Source organism: Hemicordylus capensis, chromosome 2 (genome assembly GCF_027244095.1).
Source record: "Hemicordylus capensis ecotype Gifberg chromosome 2, rHemCap1.1.pri, whole genome shotgun sequence".
Lineage (NCBI taxonomy): Eukaryota > Metazoa > Chordata > Lepidosauria > Squamata > Cordylidae > Hemicordylus > Hemicordylus capensis.
The window spans coordinates 373,557,445-373,577,384 of NC_069658.1; the positions used below are offsets into that span (position 1 = coordinate 373,557,445).

The window sequence follows — 19,940 nt, forward strand, 5'->3', positions numbered from 1 at the left end:
TCATAAGAAAGGTGCTCTAGGCCCCTAATCATCTTGCTTGCCCTCTTCTGCACCTTTTCTAGTTCTACAATGTCCTCTTTTTGATGTAGTGACCAGAATTGTACACAGTACTCCAGGTGTGGCCGCACCATAGTTTTGTATAAGAGCATTATAATAGCAGTTTTAGTTTCAATCCCTTTCCTAATGATCCCTAGCATGTAACTTGCCTTTTTCACAGCTGCCATACATTGAGTCGACACTTTCAACAAGCTATCCACCACGAACCCAAGATCCCTCTCTTCATCAGTCACCAACAGCTCAGATCCCATCAACGTATACTTGAAGTTGGGGTTTTTCATCCCAATGTGCATCACTTTACACTTGCCAACACTGAAGCTCATTTGCCACTTTGTTGCCCACTCACCCAGTTTGGAGATATCCTTTTGGAGCTCCTCACAATCTGTTTTGGATTTCACTACCTGAAAGAGTTAGGTATCATCTGCAAATTTGGCCACATTGCTGCTTACACCTACTTCTAAATCATTTATGAATAAATTAAAAAGCACTGGTCTCAGTACAGATCCCTGGGGGATCGCACTTCTTACTTCCCTCCTTTTGTAAAAACTCTCCATTTATACCTACCCTCTGTTTCCTGTCTTTCAACCAGTTAGCAATCCACACATGTACTTGTCCCCTTATCCCATGACCACTAAGATTCCTAAGGAATCTTTGATGAGGTACTTTGTTGAAAGCTTTTTGGAAGTCCAGGTATACTATGTCAACTGGATCACCTTGATCCACATGCTTGTTGACACTCTCAAAGAACTCTAAAAGGTTGGTGAGGCAAGATTTACCTTTGCAGAAGCCATGCTGGTTCTCCCACAGCAGGGTCCGTTCTTCTATGTGCTTTACAATTTTATCCTTGAGGATGCTTTCCATCAATTTGCCTTGAACAGTTAAGATAACCAGCCTGTAATTTCTCGGATTGCCCCTGGATCCGTTTTTGAAAATCGGTGTTACATTTGCTCATCCAGTACAGAGCCTGATTTCAGGGATAAGTTATATATTTTAGCAAGGAGGTTGGCAATTTCACATTTGATTTATCTGAGGACTCTAGGATGGATGCCATCCGGCCCTGATGATTTGCTAGTTTTCAGTTTTTCCAGACATTTTAGAACATCATCTCTTGTCACTTCTATCTGACTCCATTCTTTAGCCTCCATCCCTAAAAAGCCTGGTTCAGGAACAGGTATATGCTCAGTATCCTCTGCTGTGAAGACAGATGCAAAGAACTCATTTAGCAGGACTGGGGAGACCCGAGTTCAAATCCCCATTCAGCCATAAAACTAACTGGGTGACTCTGGGCCAGTCACTACTCTCTCAGCCTAACCTACTTCACAGGGTTGTTGTGAAGGGGAAACTCAAGTATGTAGTACACTGCTCTGGGCTCCTTGGAGGAAGAGCAGGATATAAATGTAAAATAATAATAATAACAGTAACAACAACAACGATCTGAAGTTGTATGGAAAGTCCCAGTCAGAAATCGAATCACTGCTAAACACTGTCCGTATATTCAGTAGTGATATAGCAAAGGAGTTTGGACTAGACAAGTGTGCTGCATTAATAATGAACAGAGGGAAAATAACAAAAACAGAAGGAATAGAACTGCCCAATGGAAGCAACATCAAGAACCTGGAAGAGAAAGATCATTACAAATACTTGGGCATTCTCCAGGCTGATAACATCGCACACAGTGAAGTTAAAAGAAAAATTGGAAGTGAATACATCAGGAGAGTTAGAAAAATCCTCAAGTCCAAACTCAATGGCGGGAACACCATACAAGCCATAAACTCCTGGGCTATACCTGTTATCAGATACACTGCAGGAATAATAGACTGGACCCAGGCAGAGCTAGAGATGCTAGATCGTAAGACCAGGAAAATCATGACCATCAATCATGCTCTGCACCCCCGCAGTGATGTCGATAGGCTATCCTCCCTCGCAGCTCAGGTGGAAGAAGAATGCTGCAAGTCCATCAAACAGTAGAGGAGGAGAAAAGAGGCCTTGAAGAATATATCAAGGACAGTGAAGAAGATGCACTTCAAATGGTCAATAATGCAAAACTATTCAACACCAATGAAACAAAGCAGGCCTACAAGAAAGAACAAGTCAAGAACCGAGCAGAAAAATGGAAAAATAAGCCACTGCATGGTCAATATTTGCACAATATAAGTGGAAAATCAGGCATCACCAAGACCTGGCAATGGCTTAAGGATGGCAACTTGAAGAAAGAAACAGAGGGTTTAATACTGGCTGCACAAGAACAGGCACTAAGAACAAATGCAGTAAGAGCCAAAGTCAAAAAATCAACCACAAACAGCAAGTGCCGCCTTTGTAAAGAAGCAGATGAAACAGTGGACCACCTAATCAGCTATTGTAAAAAGATCACACAGACTGACTACAAACAAAGGCATTACAAAGTAGCAGGGATGATACACTGGAACATCTGCAAAAAAATACAAGCTACCTGTAGCCAAAGATTGGTGGGACCATAAAATTGAAAAAGTTGAAGAAAATGAAGATGTAAAAATATTATGGGACTTCTGACTACAAACAGACAAACATCAGCCACACAATACACCAGATATAACTGTAGTCGAGAAGAAAGAAAAACAAGTCAAAATAATCGACATAGCAATACCAGGCGATAGCAGAATAGAAGAAAAAGAAATAGAAAAAAATCACCAAATACAAAGATCTACAAATTGAAATTGAAAGGCTGTGGCAGAAAAAGACCAAAATAATCCCAGTGGTAATTGGCACCCTGGGTGCAGTTCCAAAACAACTTGAAAAGCACCTCAACACTATAGGGGCCACAGAAATCACCATCAGCCATTTACAAAAAGCAGCTTTAGGGAACAGCGTATATTCTGCGAGGATATCTATAACAACAGCAACAACATTGACAATAAAATTCTGGCATCCCAGGTCCTTGGGAAGGACTTGATGTCTGGATAAAACAAACCAGTCAATAACACCTGTCTGACTGTGTAAACTTTCACTCCCTCATTGTCTAATGGTCCAACCGCCTCCCTGGCAGGTTTTCTGCTTCTGATGTATTTAAAGAAGTATTTGTTATTCCCCTTGATGCTTTTAGCTATATGTTCCTCAAACTCTCTTTTTGCCTCCCTTATTGTCACCTTGCATTTCTTTTGCCAGTATTTGTGTTCCTTTCTGTTCTCCTCATTTGGGCAGGCCTTCCAATTTTAGAAGGAAATCTTCTTCCCTGTTATGGCTTCCTTGACTTTACCTGTTACCCATGCTGATATCTTCCTGGACTTAGTGGTACCTTTCCTCCTTTTGGGTATACAGTCTAACTCACCTTCTTGTATTGTTTTGTGTAAACTCCATGCATTCTGGAGTGAAGTGACTCTCCTGATTTTCCCTTTCAGCTTTCTTTTCACCATACTCCTCATTTTGGAGAAGATTCCTCTTCTGAAATTCAGAGTGTCTGTGTTAGACTTCCTTGGTGATTCTCTCCCCACATGTATGCGGAATTTAATTGCACTATGGTCACTGTTCCCTTAAAGGGTCAATGACACTGCCATCCCACACCAGGTCCTGGGTGCCACTCAGGATTAATCCAAGGTTGCCTTCTCTCTGGTTGGTTCCAAGACCAACTGTTCTAGGGCACAGTCATTCAATCCTCTCTAATAAAAGCCTTGGTGTCCCTCCGTGGACACCAAGGCGTGTGTCCGTGCCTCCCTTGGCCGTTCTGGGCATGCGCGGAGCGCATGCCCAGAACAGGCCGAGGCAGAAACGGAGGCAGGAACCAGGCAGCCATGTTGGTCACTTCGCCCGGCCGCAGAAAGGCCAGAAGCGGCCGCCGCGAAGCCGGGGAAGAGGCGGCGGGGGAAATTGGCCGAGGCGGCGGCAGAGCCGCCGCTTCGCCCAGAGGAGACAGAGACCGGGACCAGGGGCGAAGCAGAGGCCATTAAAAAAATAAAATGCTGCCGCGGTCGCCGCCGCCCCCCGCCCTCCCTCCCAACTGCCGAGACCTCCTTACCCCGGCCCATGTCAGTCGGGCAAAGAAAGACCTTAATTTAAGAGGGAGAGAGGAGCTCGCGAACAGTGCTCCTCTCTGTGCAAAGGCTCTGCCCGAACTGGCACTATGGACGCAAAGGACGCAATAGGCATCCTTTGCTCCCAAAGTGCCATTTCGGGAAGAGGCTTTGCAGAGAGGAGCTCCGCTTGCGAGCTGCTCTCTCCCTCTCAAATTAAGAACTTTCATCGCCCGACTGACGCGGACCGAGGTAAAGAGGTCTCGGCAGTTGGGAGGGAGGGCGGGTGGCGGCGGTGACCGCAGCAGCAATTTTTCATATATATATATATTTTTAACAGCCTCCGCTTCACCCCCGGTCCCGGTCTCCATCTCCTCTGGCCAAGGAGTGGGGCAGGGGGGAAAAACTCTCCCCTGCTAGTGCCCGTTATTTCAACGGGCCTGAAAACACTAGTGTATCTATAAAACATGCACATACTCCCCCCTCCTCCTTTGTGGTGGGAAGAAGATGATCCCCAAGGGGTAATGATACCCCACCAAAGGGATTATGCTCTGTGGGAGAGGGAGAAGTAACACCATGGCACTTTTACTACCCTATCCTGGTCAGGCCACCTGTTCTGGCATCCTGCCACACCTCATTGCAGCCCCCCAAGCTGGAAGCTGCTGGTTGGGGAACCCCTCTGACCAGGCCTGTAGTCCCACCAAAGTCCCCAGCTGCCCTGGAGAGAAAACCTGCAGATAAATCCCTAATGGACTCAGTAGGCCAAAGCCTCCAGGCACCTTGATTGTAACAATTTAGCCTGCTTAGTCACCCTGGTTTCCTTCTAGTCCAGACAGGCACATCTCACCAGGAATGGCGGGGGAGGGGGCACAGCTTCCGTTTGGCAGGAACTGTTTGGCAGCAACTGCTGTTTGGCAGTCCTGTTCCAGGAAGTGATGTGAGAGGTGCTCTCTCATGTTGCTCCCCCAAGGACTGTGCCATGAAAATGAGTGGCACCAGAAGAGGAGACAGCAGATGGAGGGGTGGCAGGTGGAGGTGCAGTGGTGGGGCAGCAAGGCCATTGAGGCCTTTGGGCTTGGTTGCTCCCTCTATGCTCTTTCTTCCAAGGCTGTCCAGGCTGCTGTGTTCTTCCTGTAGGGTGTTGGGTGGGCACACCTTCCTCGGCACATGGACAATCCTGTTTCCTCACCCCATAAGTGGTATTGGTGATGCACCTTTGGTAGTGCACAGGCAACATAGTAGTCATGGTGGTAGGCCTGCTGCTCGATTGTAGCCAAGGCAATAGGCCTGCTGCTTGGGCAGAACATGTTGGGAGGCAGGCAGTGGTAGGCCACTGGGAGCAGCATGGGCTGTGGGGCGGGCAGGGCATATGTAGGCCACCCGGGCAGCAGGGGAGAAATAGGCCAAGCAGGCTGGACCATGCAGCTGAGTGTCAGCAGTGTGGGCTCACCTCAGGCAATCCTTTTGGGGCCTCAGGCCTTTCTTGTTTGGGGCCTTTTTGCTCCCCATGAGGGAGGCCAGAACCTCGTGGCATGAGTGTGCTGTGGCTGGGCTCCATGGTAGGTGGGTTTCCACTCACCCTGAATTGTTCCAGGCTGACGGGGTTCATTCATCTCCAAGGGATGCTGATTATTTCTTATCTAATCTGCAGAGAAGATTGGCAGCAGTCTTGGAAGGATGGTGGGTGGAGAAGTAGGCAAGCTAGACACATACAGTGCAGTTTGTGGGGGGTATTTTATGTTTGGTGGGCACCTTTTAGGTATGTGTTTGGTGTAGGGAAGAGTTCTTGCCAATCCCTAGAGACTTGGCAGATTACTCCACCTGCTAAGGAATCATCACCTTCTAAGACTTGGTGGCTTAGGGGCGTGGAATCCTACAACAGGTGCCTTCACATTAGGTGAGCTAAGATGCGCAGCAATCACTCATAGGGTTGATGCTGCTTGGAACCAAGGTGTATCACCCTATGTGTTTAGGTGTGACTCATTCTGCAGTAGTGAGTCTTTAGTTTCTGCACAATAAGAGGTGGAGTGCCAATCCTCTTATGTTAAACGTTAATTTAAAAAGTTGTGGCCCATTTTTATTCCATAACCAGTGTCTCATGTCTCCATAGGGTACAGATGCAAAGTCAACTGCTCAGTCCCGAGGTTCTCCATTTATAAAGTCTCTGTCTAAGACTTTGGAGCTTTGCTCACTGTCAGAGCAGACATTAGGCTGGTTCTCACATGTGTTATTTGGGTAGGGCAAGTATCCTACTCAGCTTAAGGAGCTATGGGCGTTCTCAGTTTTTGACCACGTGTAAGTAAAATCCTATGTAGTGGGGAGGCAGAAGTGACTGTGTGCACGTCTCTTACTGGGAAGGACAGTACTGTCCTCCCCAGGACCTGTAATTAGCTGTTTAATGAGGGAAGAGGAAAAGCCTTCCTACCCAGTGCAAAGTTACCACACAATCACTTCCTCCTCCTTCTACCTATGTTTTTACTCACACTCAACCAAAAATCAGAAGCACACCCGACTCCCAAAGCTGGCTGGGTCACTTGTCCTACACAGTTTATGGTTGTGTGGACTAACCTAGTATTGAGCTAGTTGAACCAACAGTCTGACTCAGTATATGACAGATTTATGTGTTCATTGATCTGGTCACACCTACTTTTGTCTAGGTCCTAGCTCCATTTAATTTAATTTAATTTAATTTAATTCAATTTAAATTAAATTTATTTGTTTATTTGGTATATACACCATTTATCCACTGGCCATTTGATTTAAGCTCCATTTATACACTGACCATGCTAACCAGAGTATGATATTTATGAGTTGAGGTAAACTTTAGTGGTGAAACAATCCTTTTAGACCAGGGGTTTACAACCTGTGGACCTCCAGATGTTGCTGAATGACAACTCCCATCATTCCCAGCTACAATTTTTTGGGAGTTGTAGTTCAGCAACATCTGGAGGATGGGAACGTTTGTTCTAGACATACTAAAGATAAACTGGTAGAACTATGTAGACAAAGTCAAGGTGTTTAAATAATATATTTATATTATTACTCAGGAGTTCATAGCGGCCATGACAACTATGGACCTATCCCTACTGGTCTCTGGACCAACACATGTTGCTGGTCATGTGCTTGATCTGATCTTTCTTTCTGATCAAGGTGGTGTTCCGTGGGTGGAGACTCTTGTGATTTCCCCCATTGTCATGGACGGACCACCATCTGGTTAAGGTTGGACTCACAGTTGCATCCCACCTCTGCAGGGGTGAGGGACCTATTAGAATGGCCTGTCCAAAAAGGTTATTGGATCCAATAGGATTCCAAAAAGCCTTGAAAGGATTTAATGTTGGCCCTGCCAGCGATCTGGTTTATTTTATTTATTTATTTATTTATTTATTTATTTATCAAATTTGTATAATTTGTATACTGCCCCAGACTTTCGTCTCTAGGCGATTAGGGTTAGGGTTAGGGTTGATGCCCTGCTGGAGAATTGGAATAGTCAGCTCACCAGGCCAGTAGACATGATCACTCCTAAGCATCCTCTCCAACCCATTTCAAAAATGGCTCCTTGGTATACGGAAGGAAGCTGAAGCGGCAAGGCCAATGACTAGAGCGCAATTGGAGGAAGACTCTACTCGAATCCAACAGATTATGACATAGAGTGCATTTAAAGATCTATGTTCTGGCTATACGTGCAACAAAGAATTGTTTCTATTCTGCCTGTATTGCTTCCGCAAACTCTCGACCAGCGGAGCTATTCAGGGTTGTGAGGGGGCTAGTAGAGCCTCCTACTCCCTTGAATCAGAATTTGGAACCATCAGTTGCCCGCTGTGATGCTTGTAATTAATATTTGTGGACAAAATCTCTCTTATTTGGGTTCATCTAGATTTAGACTCCACAGTTATCGCAGTGTCAGATGCAGAGGTATCCAGCAACTCCTCTTGTGTGGTTAGACTGGATCAATTTCAGTTTGTGACTCCTGAGGATGTGGACAAGCTGCTCAGAATGGTGCGTCCTACCACCTGTCTGCTTGATCCTTGCCCAACATGGCTTATATTATCTGGCAAGGAGGTTGTTGTGGAAAGCCTGATAGCAATTATAAATACCTCTCTGAGGGAGGGCAGGATGCCTCCTTTTTAAAAGGAGGCAATTATTAGACCTATTCTTAAGAAGCCTGCCTTGGACCCCTCAGAGTTTAATAGCTACAGGCCTGTCTCCAACCTCCCATGGTTGGGCAAGGTGACTGAGAGGGTGGTGGCCTCCCAGCTCCAGGCAGTCTAGGGGGAAACTGATTATCCAGACCCATTTCAAACTGGTTTTCAGATGGGCTTTGGGATGGAGATTGCCTTGGTTGGCCTGATGGATGATCTCCAATTGGGACTTGACAGAAGAAGTGTGACTCTGTTGGACCTTTTGGATCTCTCGGTGGCTTTCGATACTATCGACTATATTATCCTTCTGGAATGTCTGAGTGAGTAGGTTTTAGGAGGCACTGCTTTACAGTGGTTCCACTCCTACCTTTCCGGCAGATTCCAAATGGTGTCACTTGGAGACTGTTGCTCTTCAAAATCTGAGCTTTTATATGGGGTCCCTCAGGGCTCCATACTGTCTCTAATGCTTTTTAATATCTACATGAAACCATTGGGAGAGATCATCTGGAAATTTGGTGCTGGCTGCTATCTGTATGCTGATGACACCCAAATCTATTTCTCTATGTCAACATCATCAGGAGAAGGCATATCCTCCCTGAATGCCTGCTTGGAAGCAGTAAAGGACTGGATGAGGGATAAAAAACTGAGACTGAATCCAGACAAGACAGAGGTACTTATTGTGCAGGGTCGTCACTCAGGAAATGATACTGATCTACCTGTTCTAGATGAGGTCACACTTCCTCAGAATGAGCAGGTTCACAATCTGGGAGTGCTTCTGGATCCACACCTTTCTCTGGTTCCCCAGGTTCAGGCAGTGGCCAGAAGCACTTTCTATCAGCTTCGGTTGATACGCCAGCTGCGTCGATTTCTTGAGGTTCATGATCTCAAAACAGTAGTATACTTGCTGGTAACCTCCAGACTAGATTACCTCAATATAAGATTACCCAAATAAGGCTGCCTTTGGCTCCGGGTCATCTCAAAGAGACCATATTACTCCTATATTACAGGAGTTGTACTGGCTGCCAATATGTTTCCGGGCAAAATAGAAAGTGCTGGTTATAACCTATAAAGCCCTAAACAGCTTAAGCCCACGGTACTCAAGAGAGAGTCTTCTTCTGCATGATCCCCATCTTCCACTGTGTACATCAGGGGAGGCTCATCTGTGGCTACCTTCATGTCATCTGGTGGCCACCCAGGGACGGGCCTTCTCCGTTGTTGCCCTGAGACTTTGGAACACGCTTCCCGTGGGAATAAGAGTCTGCCCATCTCTAGCAGCTTTTTAAAAGTGTCTAAAGACTTATCTTTTTACCCAGGCCTCTTAGCTTTTTAACTTTGTAACTTTTTAAATTTTGGATTATTTATTGATTTGTTTTAAACTGTTTTTATTATTTAATTGATTTTAAAGTTTTGTTTTTTGTTTGATTGTGAACCGCCCTGAGACCTTGGGTTGGAGCGGTATAAAAATGGGTTAAATAAATAAATAAATAAATCAGACTCCCTCATGCCACTTTATTTGTGAATGGGGCAAACACATGGACAACTGCACTTTCACACTACGTTTTGTTCTTGGTTTCAAGTAAGATATTCATGACCAGTGTAGATAATATGAGGGCATGGTGCTCTAGCTCAGTGGTAGAAATATCTGCTTTGCAGCCAAAAGGTCCCAGTGGCCTCTGCGCATCCACAGAGGTCACACAAGTGGCCTCCATACATGTGCAGAGGCCGGAACCGGGCCACTGCTGGCCTGTGCGCCTGGTGGCAGGGGGAAGTGCTGGCGGGGTTTAAAGGATCCCGTGCAGCTTTGCCACTGCTGCTGCCAAAGCCAGTAAAGTGCCCTCTTGCTACCCCTCCAGCCGCCCTTAATGCCCTTTTAGAGGAAGAATTCCTCTTTACAAGCAGAGCCCCTCAAAATGGGTTGAACTGGTTTGAACTGGCTCAACCCAGTTCAACCCCAGACTGGGCCACAAGTCGGTTCAACCAACCCGGCTCACGGACTGGCGGTCCGGTTCGAATTTGGTTCGAATTCAAACTGAACCACCACAATCTGTTCCGTGTACACCCCTAATGGCTATCTAAAACAAATATTTCTAAGCATGTGAATCTAGAAATGGGTGGACTGCAGTGAAAAAACTCTTGGAAAAAGTTGTATGCACTATACTTCACAGGTCACATTTAGATCTAACCTGAAGTACAGGTCTGAGTCCTCACACTCCAAATAACATGCAACATGGGTCTTTAAAAAACTGACATGTCTCTGTATAAATATGAAGACAGTCCACTGACCAATAACAAATTCTGAAATAGCCCCCACCTAGTCTTGTTTAAGATTAAAGTTATAAGCAACTGAATGTTTTAATGGATTTCGTTGGTAAGTAATCCATTAAAATGGTAAATAATTTTACTGGTTCCTATCTTTTATAATACTTTATATAATTCTCTCTAGTTTCCTAATTGATCTCAAGCGATAAAAATATTTTTAAGGTCCATCTAAGAGGAAAAAGTAATCAAAGTATTTAAAATAGAATAGTCCCTAGAAAAACCAGTCAGCAGAAAATGAGATGCAAAAACAGACAGCAGGATTTATGGCACTATCAAAGCCATAAGGAGAACAAATTACAAAATAAACATTTTTAAGAGTCCTGCTTAATGTTTTTATTCTTTTTTTTCTCTGGGTGAGCATGCTGCAAAGGCTGACAATTGAAGTTTGCCTCCATTCTGTCACATACAAATAATCTGTGCATGTCATATAAGAAAAGTATTTGTGTTGAGAGTCTTAAGAACACTAAGTAATAGAACACAGGCTTCTATGCATTAAAACAAATAATAGACTTGTGCAGAGTTATTATGTTGAACCTCAGAAACAAAAATTACAGCTTATTAAAGACAAAATGTGAGATGGATCTTGATTCTCTGCTTTAAACAAAGAGACCAATAATTTTGAGAAACGTTTTTAATTTAAGAACCATCCTCAAAATATGCCTTTTAAACTATGCATTAAACTAAAATCTGTATTCATAATTCCTCTGGGCTGATAAATGTATTAATTGAGTACTAATGTGTACACCAGCAATTGACCTCTTCAGCAGAAAGCAACTTAGAAGCGATGCTTTGAAATGTCAAGCATCATCATCAAGAGGATGAGATTGTCCTATTTGCAAAGAAATGTGCACATCTAGTAAACAGCAATAACAAACAAACAAAAAGGAATAAAGAAAAGTGGAGTTTATGATAGTCTTATAGATGAGGCCAACACAAACTGGTACCAAATGAAGCATGGTATGAAAATGGAGAAGCAAAAGCACTTTCAACAGCTTTCCTGCTGCCACACAAAACAGCCCAATTTGAAAGGTTAACTCGTTTCACTAAGTGTAGTATATGCAGGGTGTTGTTTTTTTTCTTAACCCTACTTCATCTGGAAAGATGGCAAAGTTGTATTCCAGAGGCTGAAAAATCTGCTTGGGAAGATCTCTGAGGGTCATTTCACACACTGCGCAGAGGCAAGCCTGGAGTTGCCAGCAGCAGTATACATACACTCAAAAATGGCCTGCAAGCAATCACTGCTCCCGGACAAGTGTATATGTGCCATAATGTCAGAGGTATAGCTATGACTGAACAGGAGGGAAAAAATGTCCCTGGGCCCTGAGGGAGAGGTGGCCTGTCAGCTGGGCAACAGCTTGTTCTTTAGTCCCCCCTCCCCCTCATGTTGGGAATTCTTTCTGGTAGAGAAACCCTTTTTCATTATAGCAGAGTGCACAGAGGCACAACACAGTTGAATTTAGTTAGGCATGCATGTATGCTGAGAGTAAAGTAACTTGGAGCCAGTTCATAGTTGCAAATCAATATATATGGCATTTATTAAAGAACTCCATTCTAGATAGGAAAGTGAGGAGTTAGGATCTCTATTCTAGCTAGCTAGCTGGATGCAGATTGATTCTGCATCTCTGAACACATGGTGCAGGGGAGAGAAGCTTGCATGTTGCAAGGTAGTAGGAACAGGAAGAGAAGAGAGGAAGGAAGTGGCTGGAAGGAAGGAAGTCCCCTGAGAGTAGCAATCTACATTTCAAAGGGATAGTGTCAGAGCAGTAAAGAAGGGATGACCAATGTCTTGACCCTCTAGCCCTCTAATTCACTAGTCTGTCCTCCACTGTTATTGAGACAAGAGACAGCGTATAGTCCTTCACTTCCAACAGCCCCTCTCGATGTCTCGTGACTCAGTTCACAAGATTCATTTTCTCTCTCAGCTTTTCAAAGCAGGGTCTTGGTAGTGGCTTAGTGAGTAGATCTGCAAGCATTTCATTTGTTGGGCAGTAGATCAGCTTGATTAGTCCATCCTTTTGCAGATTTCTCACTACATTGTACTTCACATCAATATGCTTGGTACGCCTCTTTACATCTTCTTGTTTGGAGAGTTGAATGCAGCTTTGGTTGTCTTCATACACAGGTATGGGCTGTGGTACATCCATACCTAGATCTTTCAGTAGTTGACACAGCCACTGTATCTCATGACAGCCCTGTGCTGCTGATACATATTCTGCTACAGTGGTTTATGGTGCTGTTATGTCTTGCTTGGTGCTTGACCAGCTTATGGCTCCATCTCTACAGAAAATTATGTGACTGCTGGTGGATCTCCTTTCTGTTAGGTCTCCATCCCAGTTTGCATCTACGTATGCTTCTAGTTTTGGTTGACTGTTGCTTGCATCTTGTGCTTAAAGTGTGCAGTACCCTTTAGGTACTTAACAAGTCTCTTAATTGCATTCCAGTCCTTGACTGTTGGTGATGCAGTCTTTCTGCAAAGTAAGACAACTGCTGTACTAATATCTGGCCTAGTGAGTGTACTAATGTATAAAAGCATACCCAATGCTTCACGATATCTATGGTTGTCAGATAGTGGCTCAGTTTGATCTTCTCATTTTATGTAATTCACTTCTATTGGAGTTGGTGTAGGATTCTCATCTTCCAGTCTGAGCAGGTTTATCAGGTCTTTAATTTTCTGTTCTTGGTTGATGAGGAAACTTCCATCTTTCTTTCTTTGTACTTGAATGCCCAAGTAGTGTGCAATGTTGCCAAGTTGCTTGACTTTCACATCTCTGTTCAGATGATGCATTATTTCCTTGCTGTCATCTGGATTCTCATAGGCAAGAATCAAATCATCAACATACGCCAAAATGTAAGTCCATTTGCCATCCCTGCATTTCGTGTACAGGCAGGGATCAGCTTCACTTGTTTTGAAGCATATCATTTTTTGAAGCATATCATTTAGTTTTGTGTTCCATTCTCTGGCAGCCTGTTTTAAACCATAAATGCTCTTTTGCAGTTTGCATACATAGTCCTCTTTGCCTTTCTCTGAGAAATCTGGTGGTTGTTGCATGTAAATGTCCTCTTCTAGTTCGCCATGCAAGAATGCAGTTTTCACCTCTAGGTGTTCAACATGCATTCCTTTCCTAGCAGCAATACTAAACAGAGTCCTTATTGTGGTATGTTTAACCACTGGTGCAAATGTTTCCATCATAATCTTCTCCATATTTCTGTGAATATCCTTTCGCTACTAATCTGGCTTTGTAGCACTGAATCTCACCATCAGCATCATGTTTGAGTTTGAAAACCCATTTGCAGCCTATAACTTTCCTTCTTTGAGGTAACTTAATAAGAGTCCAGGTTTTGTTTTTCTGTAGAGCCTCAAGCTCTTCAATTGCAGCTTGTTTCCACTTCTGGGCTTCTGGTTGTGCTAGCTGGGATATTTCCTTCCATGATGAAGCTTCTGGTTGTTCCGCCGTTCTTGCGAGGTAGGACAGTCTCGGGGCTGGAACACCTCTGTTTGAGCGCGTTGATTGCCTCACCTCACCATCTGTGGTCCCTTCCAATATCTCAAATGCGTCTGGTGGATCACTGGGGGTCTCTGTGTTGAGTGTGGTTGGATCTGGATCTGCTGTCTCCTCCTCCTCAATTCCGCTGAGATCAGGAAGCATAATCCAGTATCAGGTGTTTGGCTGGTTGCTTGCTTCGGTGTAGGCCCCCTCTGAAGACGTAGCCCTTTCATTCTCATCAAAATACACCGATCTGCTAATGGTTATCTTGTTGGTGTCAGGATCCAGAATTCTTTAGTCTTTTGATTGCGCTGAGTAGCCTACAAAAATCCCTTTTGTGGCCCTAGCCTCTAACTTAGTCCTTTTTTCCTTTGGGATGTATGAGTAAGCCGTGCTTCCAAGACATGCAAATGTGTCATGGATGGCTTATGACCATGCCAAAGTTCATATGGTGTTGTTCCTATAGGCTTTGTGTACATTCTGTTTTGTATGTATATAGCAGTCATGATGCCCTCTCTCCAGAGTTTCTGTGGGATGTGTGCATCAGCAAGCATGCATCTTACCATATCCAGGAGGCTTCTATTCTTTCTTTCTGAGGCTCCATTTTGGGATGGATTGTAAGCTACCGTGGTTTGATGCACGATTTCACATTCTCTCAGGAACTGCTGTGTGGCGCTGGACATATATTCTCCTCCATTGTCTATACGCAGGATCTTTGGCTTCCACCCAAATTTGTTGTTTGCCATGGCCACGTTGTCCTGGAGTTTCTCAAGCATCTGTGATTTCTCCTTTAGTATAAACACAACTAAATATTGTGTATAATCATCAGTGATTGTGAGAAAATATCTGAAATTACCTATGGTTGCTGGTAGTGGTCCAGATATATTGCTGTGGATCAGCTCCAGGGATCTTCTGGTCTTCCTTTCACTCTGCTTAGGAAATGGCTTGTTAACTGCTTTGGACTCAAGACAACAAACACAGTTAGTCACAATGTCACATGGTACAAAATCAATGCCATCAGCTAATCCCTTTTCCTTCATGTTCTGGATTGACTCATAGCTCCTATGTCCTAGGCATCTATGCCACAGTTGCAAGCAGTTTTCATGCAGGCATGACTGAGCAAGGTTCACTTCATTGGGCTGGTATGCCTTAGGTTTGGACCAGACTGGTCTTTCTCTGTCTGGCTTTGATACAGGTTGCTCCTGCACGCTGTACAGGCCTTTGCATTCAGAGCCTACAAGGCAAACCTCTCCATTCTGGGTAACAACACATTGTCTATTTCTAATGTAGAGTTCACAGCCTTGTTTCTCTAGCGCAGTGTTTCTCAAACTTTGTTGGTTCGCCACCCCCTTTTAGAAAAAATTGAATGCTTAATGCCCCCCTGCTAAGCCCCACCCCCGGGGTGGGGGGTGAGCTGCCCAAGCCCCGCCCCTGGAATGTCCCGCCCCTTGCCTAAGGCACTGCTGGGGGTTGGGCCAGCCCCGAGTAATGGTGAGGACATAGAGGACAGGAAAACGAACTAAACTAGTAACAGAATAAGTTTTAATGAGAAGGATGAGCCTGATGAGATTCTAACAATTTGTCAATATTCGGCTCCATGTTTGTTAACAGCATTCTCAAATCTCCACAGTTAGCTATCTGCAGCCTATTTCTTTTTTTTGTTATTAGCGTTGTTACTGCACTGAACCCACGTTCCACTAAATAAGACGAAGGGAATGCAATAAGAAGTTTTTGAACAATAGTCCATAAACCAGGATAAAGTTCAGGTATCTGCTTCTGCAGCCAAAACTGTTGGTATCCAGATTTAAATTTAAATTTCAGCTCTTCATTTGTTCTTAACTCAATCAACTCTTCTTCTAAGTTTGGAGATGCTTCTGAAATTTCACAGGAAAATGGGTCCAAAAGCCAATCAGGTACATCCATTTTTAAAATATCCTGAAATCGTTTTTTGAAGTCCAATTCCAGAGTTTCCAAATGTTGGCAATATTCAAGTAAATCTTCGTCATTTTTTTCTACTGTTGACAAATTTGGAAAGTGGATAAATTCTCCCCGTCCCAAGTTTCTTTTATGTATTTGAAGCTTTCCCACAAGTGCAGAAATTACATTTTTAGTTTTTATTAGATTCAGGTCATCACCTTGGAGCTGAAGGTTCATTTCACTTAATTTGTTAAACAAATCTGTCAGATAAGCTATATCTGGTTTTGATTTTATCAAATCTGCTCTTAAAGTAGCATCTTTGTCTTCCAAAAACTCTAGCACTGAGTTGAAAAGGGTGGAAAAACAGCTCAAACTGGCTCCCTTTGATAGCCAACAAACTTCTGCATGAAGAAGCAGACGATTGTAATCTTCATCGTTCTCCATACAGAGTTGTCCAAATATCCTGTCCTGCAAAGATTTACCTCTGATTTTGTTCACTGCTCTGATGACGAGATGAAGTGAGCTATGTAAGCGTTCACTCAGGTTTTTCACTACTAGATGTTGCCGGTGAATAACACAGTGTATGGCCAATATATTTGGTACCTCTTCTTTTAAATGTGCCATAAAACCATTGTAGCATCCAACCATTGCTGGAGCACCATCAGTAGCAACAGACAATATGTTATTCAGGGGAATTTCTTTCTCTTCAAAAAAAATCTTTCATTACACAAAATAATGATGCTCCTTTAGTATCAGTTTCTAAAGTTTGGGCAAACAATAACTCTTGGCAGATTTGTTGATCCCTTATGAAACGCACATAAGCGAGAAGTAAGGCTTCATTCCCTGGCAAAGTTGACTCATCAAGTTGCATTGAAAACTGAGATGTTTTTAAATAATTACATAGAGAGTTTTCAATGTTTTCAGCCATTTCATCAATTCTTTGGACTGTGTCATTACTCAAAGGAATTTTTTTGACAATGTCAGTTGGTGACTTGTGTAGTACAGTCTGTAATACCTCCTTTATGGCTGGTATAATAAGTTCTTCCCCAATAGTATGCGGTTTCCCTGATTTTGCAATAAGTAAAGCTATATTGTAAGAAGCACGCAACCCATCGTTACCTTGTTTGGAAGCTGTTGAAAAGATAGTTTCCAATTTGGGCTGTTTTACAAACTTTTCTTTGAGTCCTTGAAAATAATGCAAATCTTTATTCTTTTTATCTGGATGGATTTTTGTCAGATGTTCTTGGAGTCTAGAAGGCTTCATAGCTTCATTTGAGAAAACCTTTTGGCATATTATACACATTGGTAATGCATTATTTGAAGGAGACGGAATGAAACCATATTTCAAATAATCAACAATGTGCTGCTTGCATTTTTTCTCTGCCTCAGACATGGTAATAACTGAAACAAGAAACATTGGAGCTCCGAGGGGCGGGAGCATTTAAAAAGTCAGTGGGCTCCCTCTACTGCATGTAAAACTAGTGACTGCCTTCCCCTGAAAAGTTTTGGCCAGCGGTGGGTGGGATAGCTGGAGGACTGAAGCCCAGGGCGGCAGCTGCCTGAAGACCTCCAGTGTCTTCAGGCAGCTGCTGCCCTGGGCTTCAGTCCTCCAGCGTCTCAGTGGAGTCTCGGTGGGCGGCAGAGGATTTAGCCGGCTCCCCTGCTGCGCCTGTGCAATGAGCCCCTCCCTTGGCTCATTGTGCAGGCGCAGCAGGGGAGCCAGCTGAATCCTCTGCCGCCCACCGATTGGTTCCTGGTGCCCCCTAATTTTACATGGAGCTTCCAACGCTCCCTTGGATTGCTCCAACGCCCACTAGGGGGCGATACCACCCACTTTGAGAACCATTGCTCTAGCGTATTTCTCTTGGATATTGAAAGCAAGGAGCTTGAGAAGTCAGGGGTATACAAGACATCTCTCACAAAAAAACTCATTAATTGATCCATCCAATAACTTGCAATACAAAATTCCTTCGCCTTTCTTCTTTGCTTTAATTGTAGTATTATTGCCCAAATGAACCATCTCTTCAGGAATATCAAACAGTTCAGTATAGAAATCCAAATTATTTGAGATATGAACTGAGGAACCACTGTCTAAAATAAACTTTTCATCACCTTGCATCAGGCAGAAATTGAAATTCTTATTTGAATCATCAGCACACTTAACATCCTTATTTAAATTTCTCTCAGTAAAATCAACTCTTCTTGTCTGATTCTTGTGACAGTTCACCACCTTGTGGCCAAATCGGTTACACAGAAAATATCTAAAGGCATTAGTCCCAGTTGGCCTCATTCCATTAGTCCCAGTTGGCCTCATTCCAGGAGCAGTCTCCCTGCTGGTGATCATGTGACCTCTCTCTCTGGACTGAGTTTCCTTGGCAATGAAGCCAGACCTTTTGGTATGCAAATGAGGGGGGCCCATGCAGTTTCCTCTTGCAGCATTCCCTCCCCACCTTGGGCTTCCTCTGGAATGGCCAATTGTTGCTTTAAGAGCAAAGTTACTTGCCAATTCACTTTCATAGCGAGAATTCAAAACTTTTCTTCTGCTTGCTTCAGAAGATATGGTTTCCACTGCTCTCTCAAAGCTTAGAGCGGTGTGGACATCCAATTGGCCAATTATATTGCTATAGCTGGGGGGCATGCTTAGGACCAGAGCTTCCAATTTCTGACTTGCTGTAAATTCCTCCTCTGCAGCTATAAATTGTGCAAAAAAAGTCCCATAGCAGTCCAACATGCGTGGCAAAACAGTCCCTGTCTTTATACTGGATATCCTGCATTTTCTTTCTCAAGTTATAGGTGTATGCCCACCCCTTTTTCATATGCAAGGAATCTAGCTTGCTTAGCATTTCCTTTTAGGTCTCAAGATCACATATAGTAGTAAGATGGTTTTTACTCACAAAAGCAGCTAACAAAGCTTGAGCTTGAGCAGCTTTGAGCAGCCATTTTTCTTTAGCAGTCTTCTCAGCAGCTGTAGTTCCATCTGATGGGGGGGGGGTCTTCCTCAGTTACTCTCTGTAGTCCTTCGGCTCGCAATGCAATCCTCAGTCAGGTTTTCCATTCCAAGTAATTGTCTGGGTTCAGAATAGTCAGCCTGAGCTTTCCCTCTAGGTAAGTAGCCATCCTCACTGAGCTCTAAGAAAGGGCAGCTGCTGTAGATTAGCAATTCAAAATGTCCACGGCTAGATCTCACTCGATCTCCTGGAACAAACTTAACTCTTCAGTTGCAGTACACGCAGCTCAAAATACTGGGCTCCCATAACCTGTTGGGAATTCTATCTGGTAGAGAAACCCTTTTTCATTATAGCAGAGTGCACAGAGGCACAACAGAGTGTAATTTAGGTAGGCATGTGTGGATGCTGAGAGTAAAGTAACTTGGAGCCAGTTCATAGTTGCAAATCAATATAAGTGGTATTTATAGAACTCATTCTAGATAGGAAAGTGAGGAGTTAGGATCAATAATCTATCTAGCTATCTGGATGCATATTGATTCTGCATCACTGCACACATGGTGCAGGGAGAGGAGCTTGCATGTTGCAAGGTAGAAGGAACAGGAAGAGAAGGGAGAGAAGAAGGAAGTGGCTGGAAGGAAGGAAGTGTCCCTAAGAGTAGCAATCTACATTCCAAAGGGATAGTGTCAGAGCAGTAGAAAAGGGATGACCAATGTCTTGACCCTTTAGCCCTCTGACTCACTAGTCTGTCCTCCACTGTCATTGAGACAAGAGACAGCGTATAGTCCTTCACTTCCACACCTCTCCCAAAAAGGAAGCAGGGAAGCAGGGGGGCATGTCCACCTTTTGCCCCGGGACCCACTCCAACCTTGCTACGCCCCTGGAAAACATGTTTGTCACCTTCACGTGTACATTAAGGCATACTTAATGTACTTATACTTAAGGCATAATTGTTTTTAATGATTTCTGTTTTTTAATTGTAAACCGCCCTGAGCCAGCTTGGAAGGGCGGTATAAAAATCGAATAAACAAACAAACAAACTTAAAACATCATAGGTGTACAACCTCAAAACTATAATGCATAAAATGGTCCTAA

The 19,940-nt window shown here is 43.8% G+C and overlaps 1 protein-coding gene across 1 annotated transcript; it reads right to left on the bottom strand.

The window, feature by feature from the left end:
* Positions 1-12,008: 12,008 nt before the first annotated feature.
* FAM200C (family with sequence similarity 200 member C) lies at positions 12,009-17,409 on the bottom strand. The gene is given in 2 exon segments (XM_053303188.1): positions 12,009-16,614; positions 16,616-17,409. Coding segments are annotated over 2 exon segments (1,815 nt in total). The 5' UTR covers positions 17,342-17,409; the 3' UTR covers positions 12,009-15,525.
* Between the last annotated feature and the right edge of the window lie 2,531 nt (positions 17,410-19,940).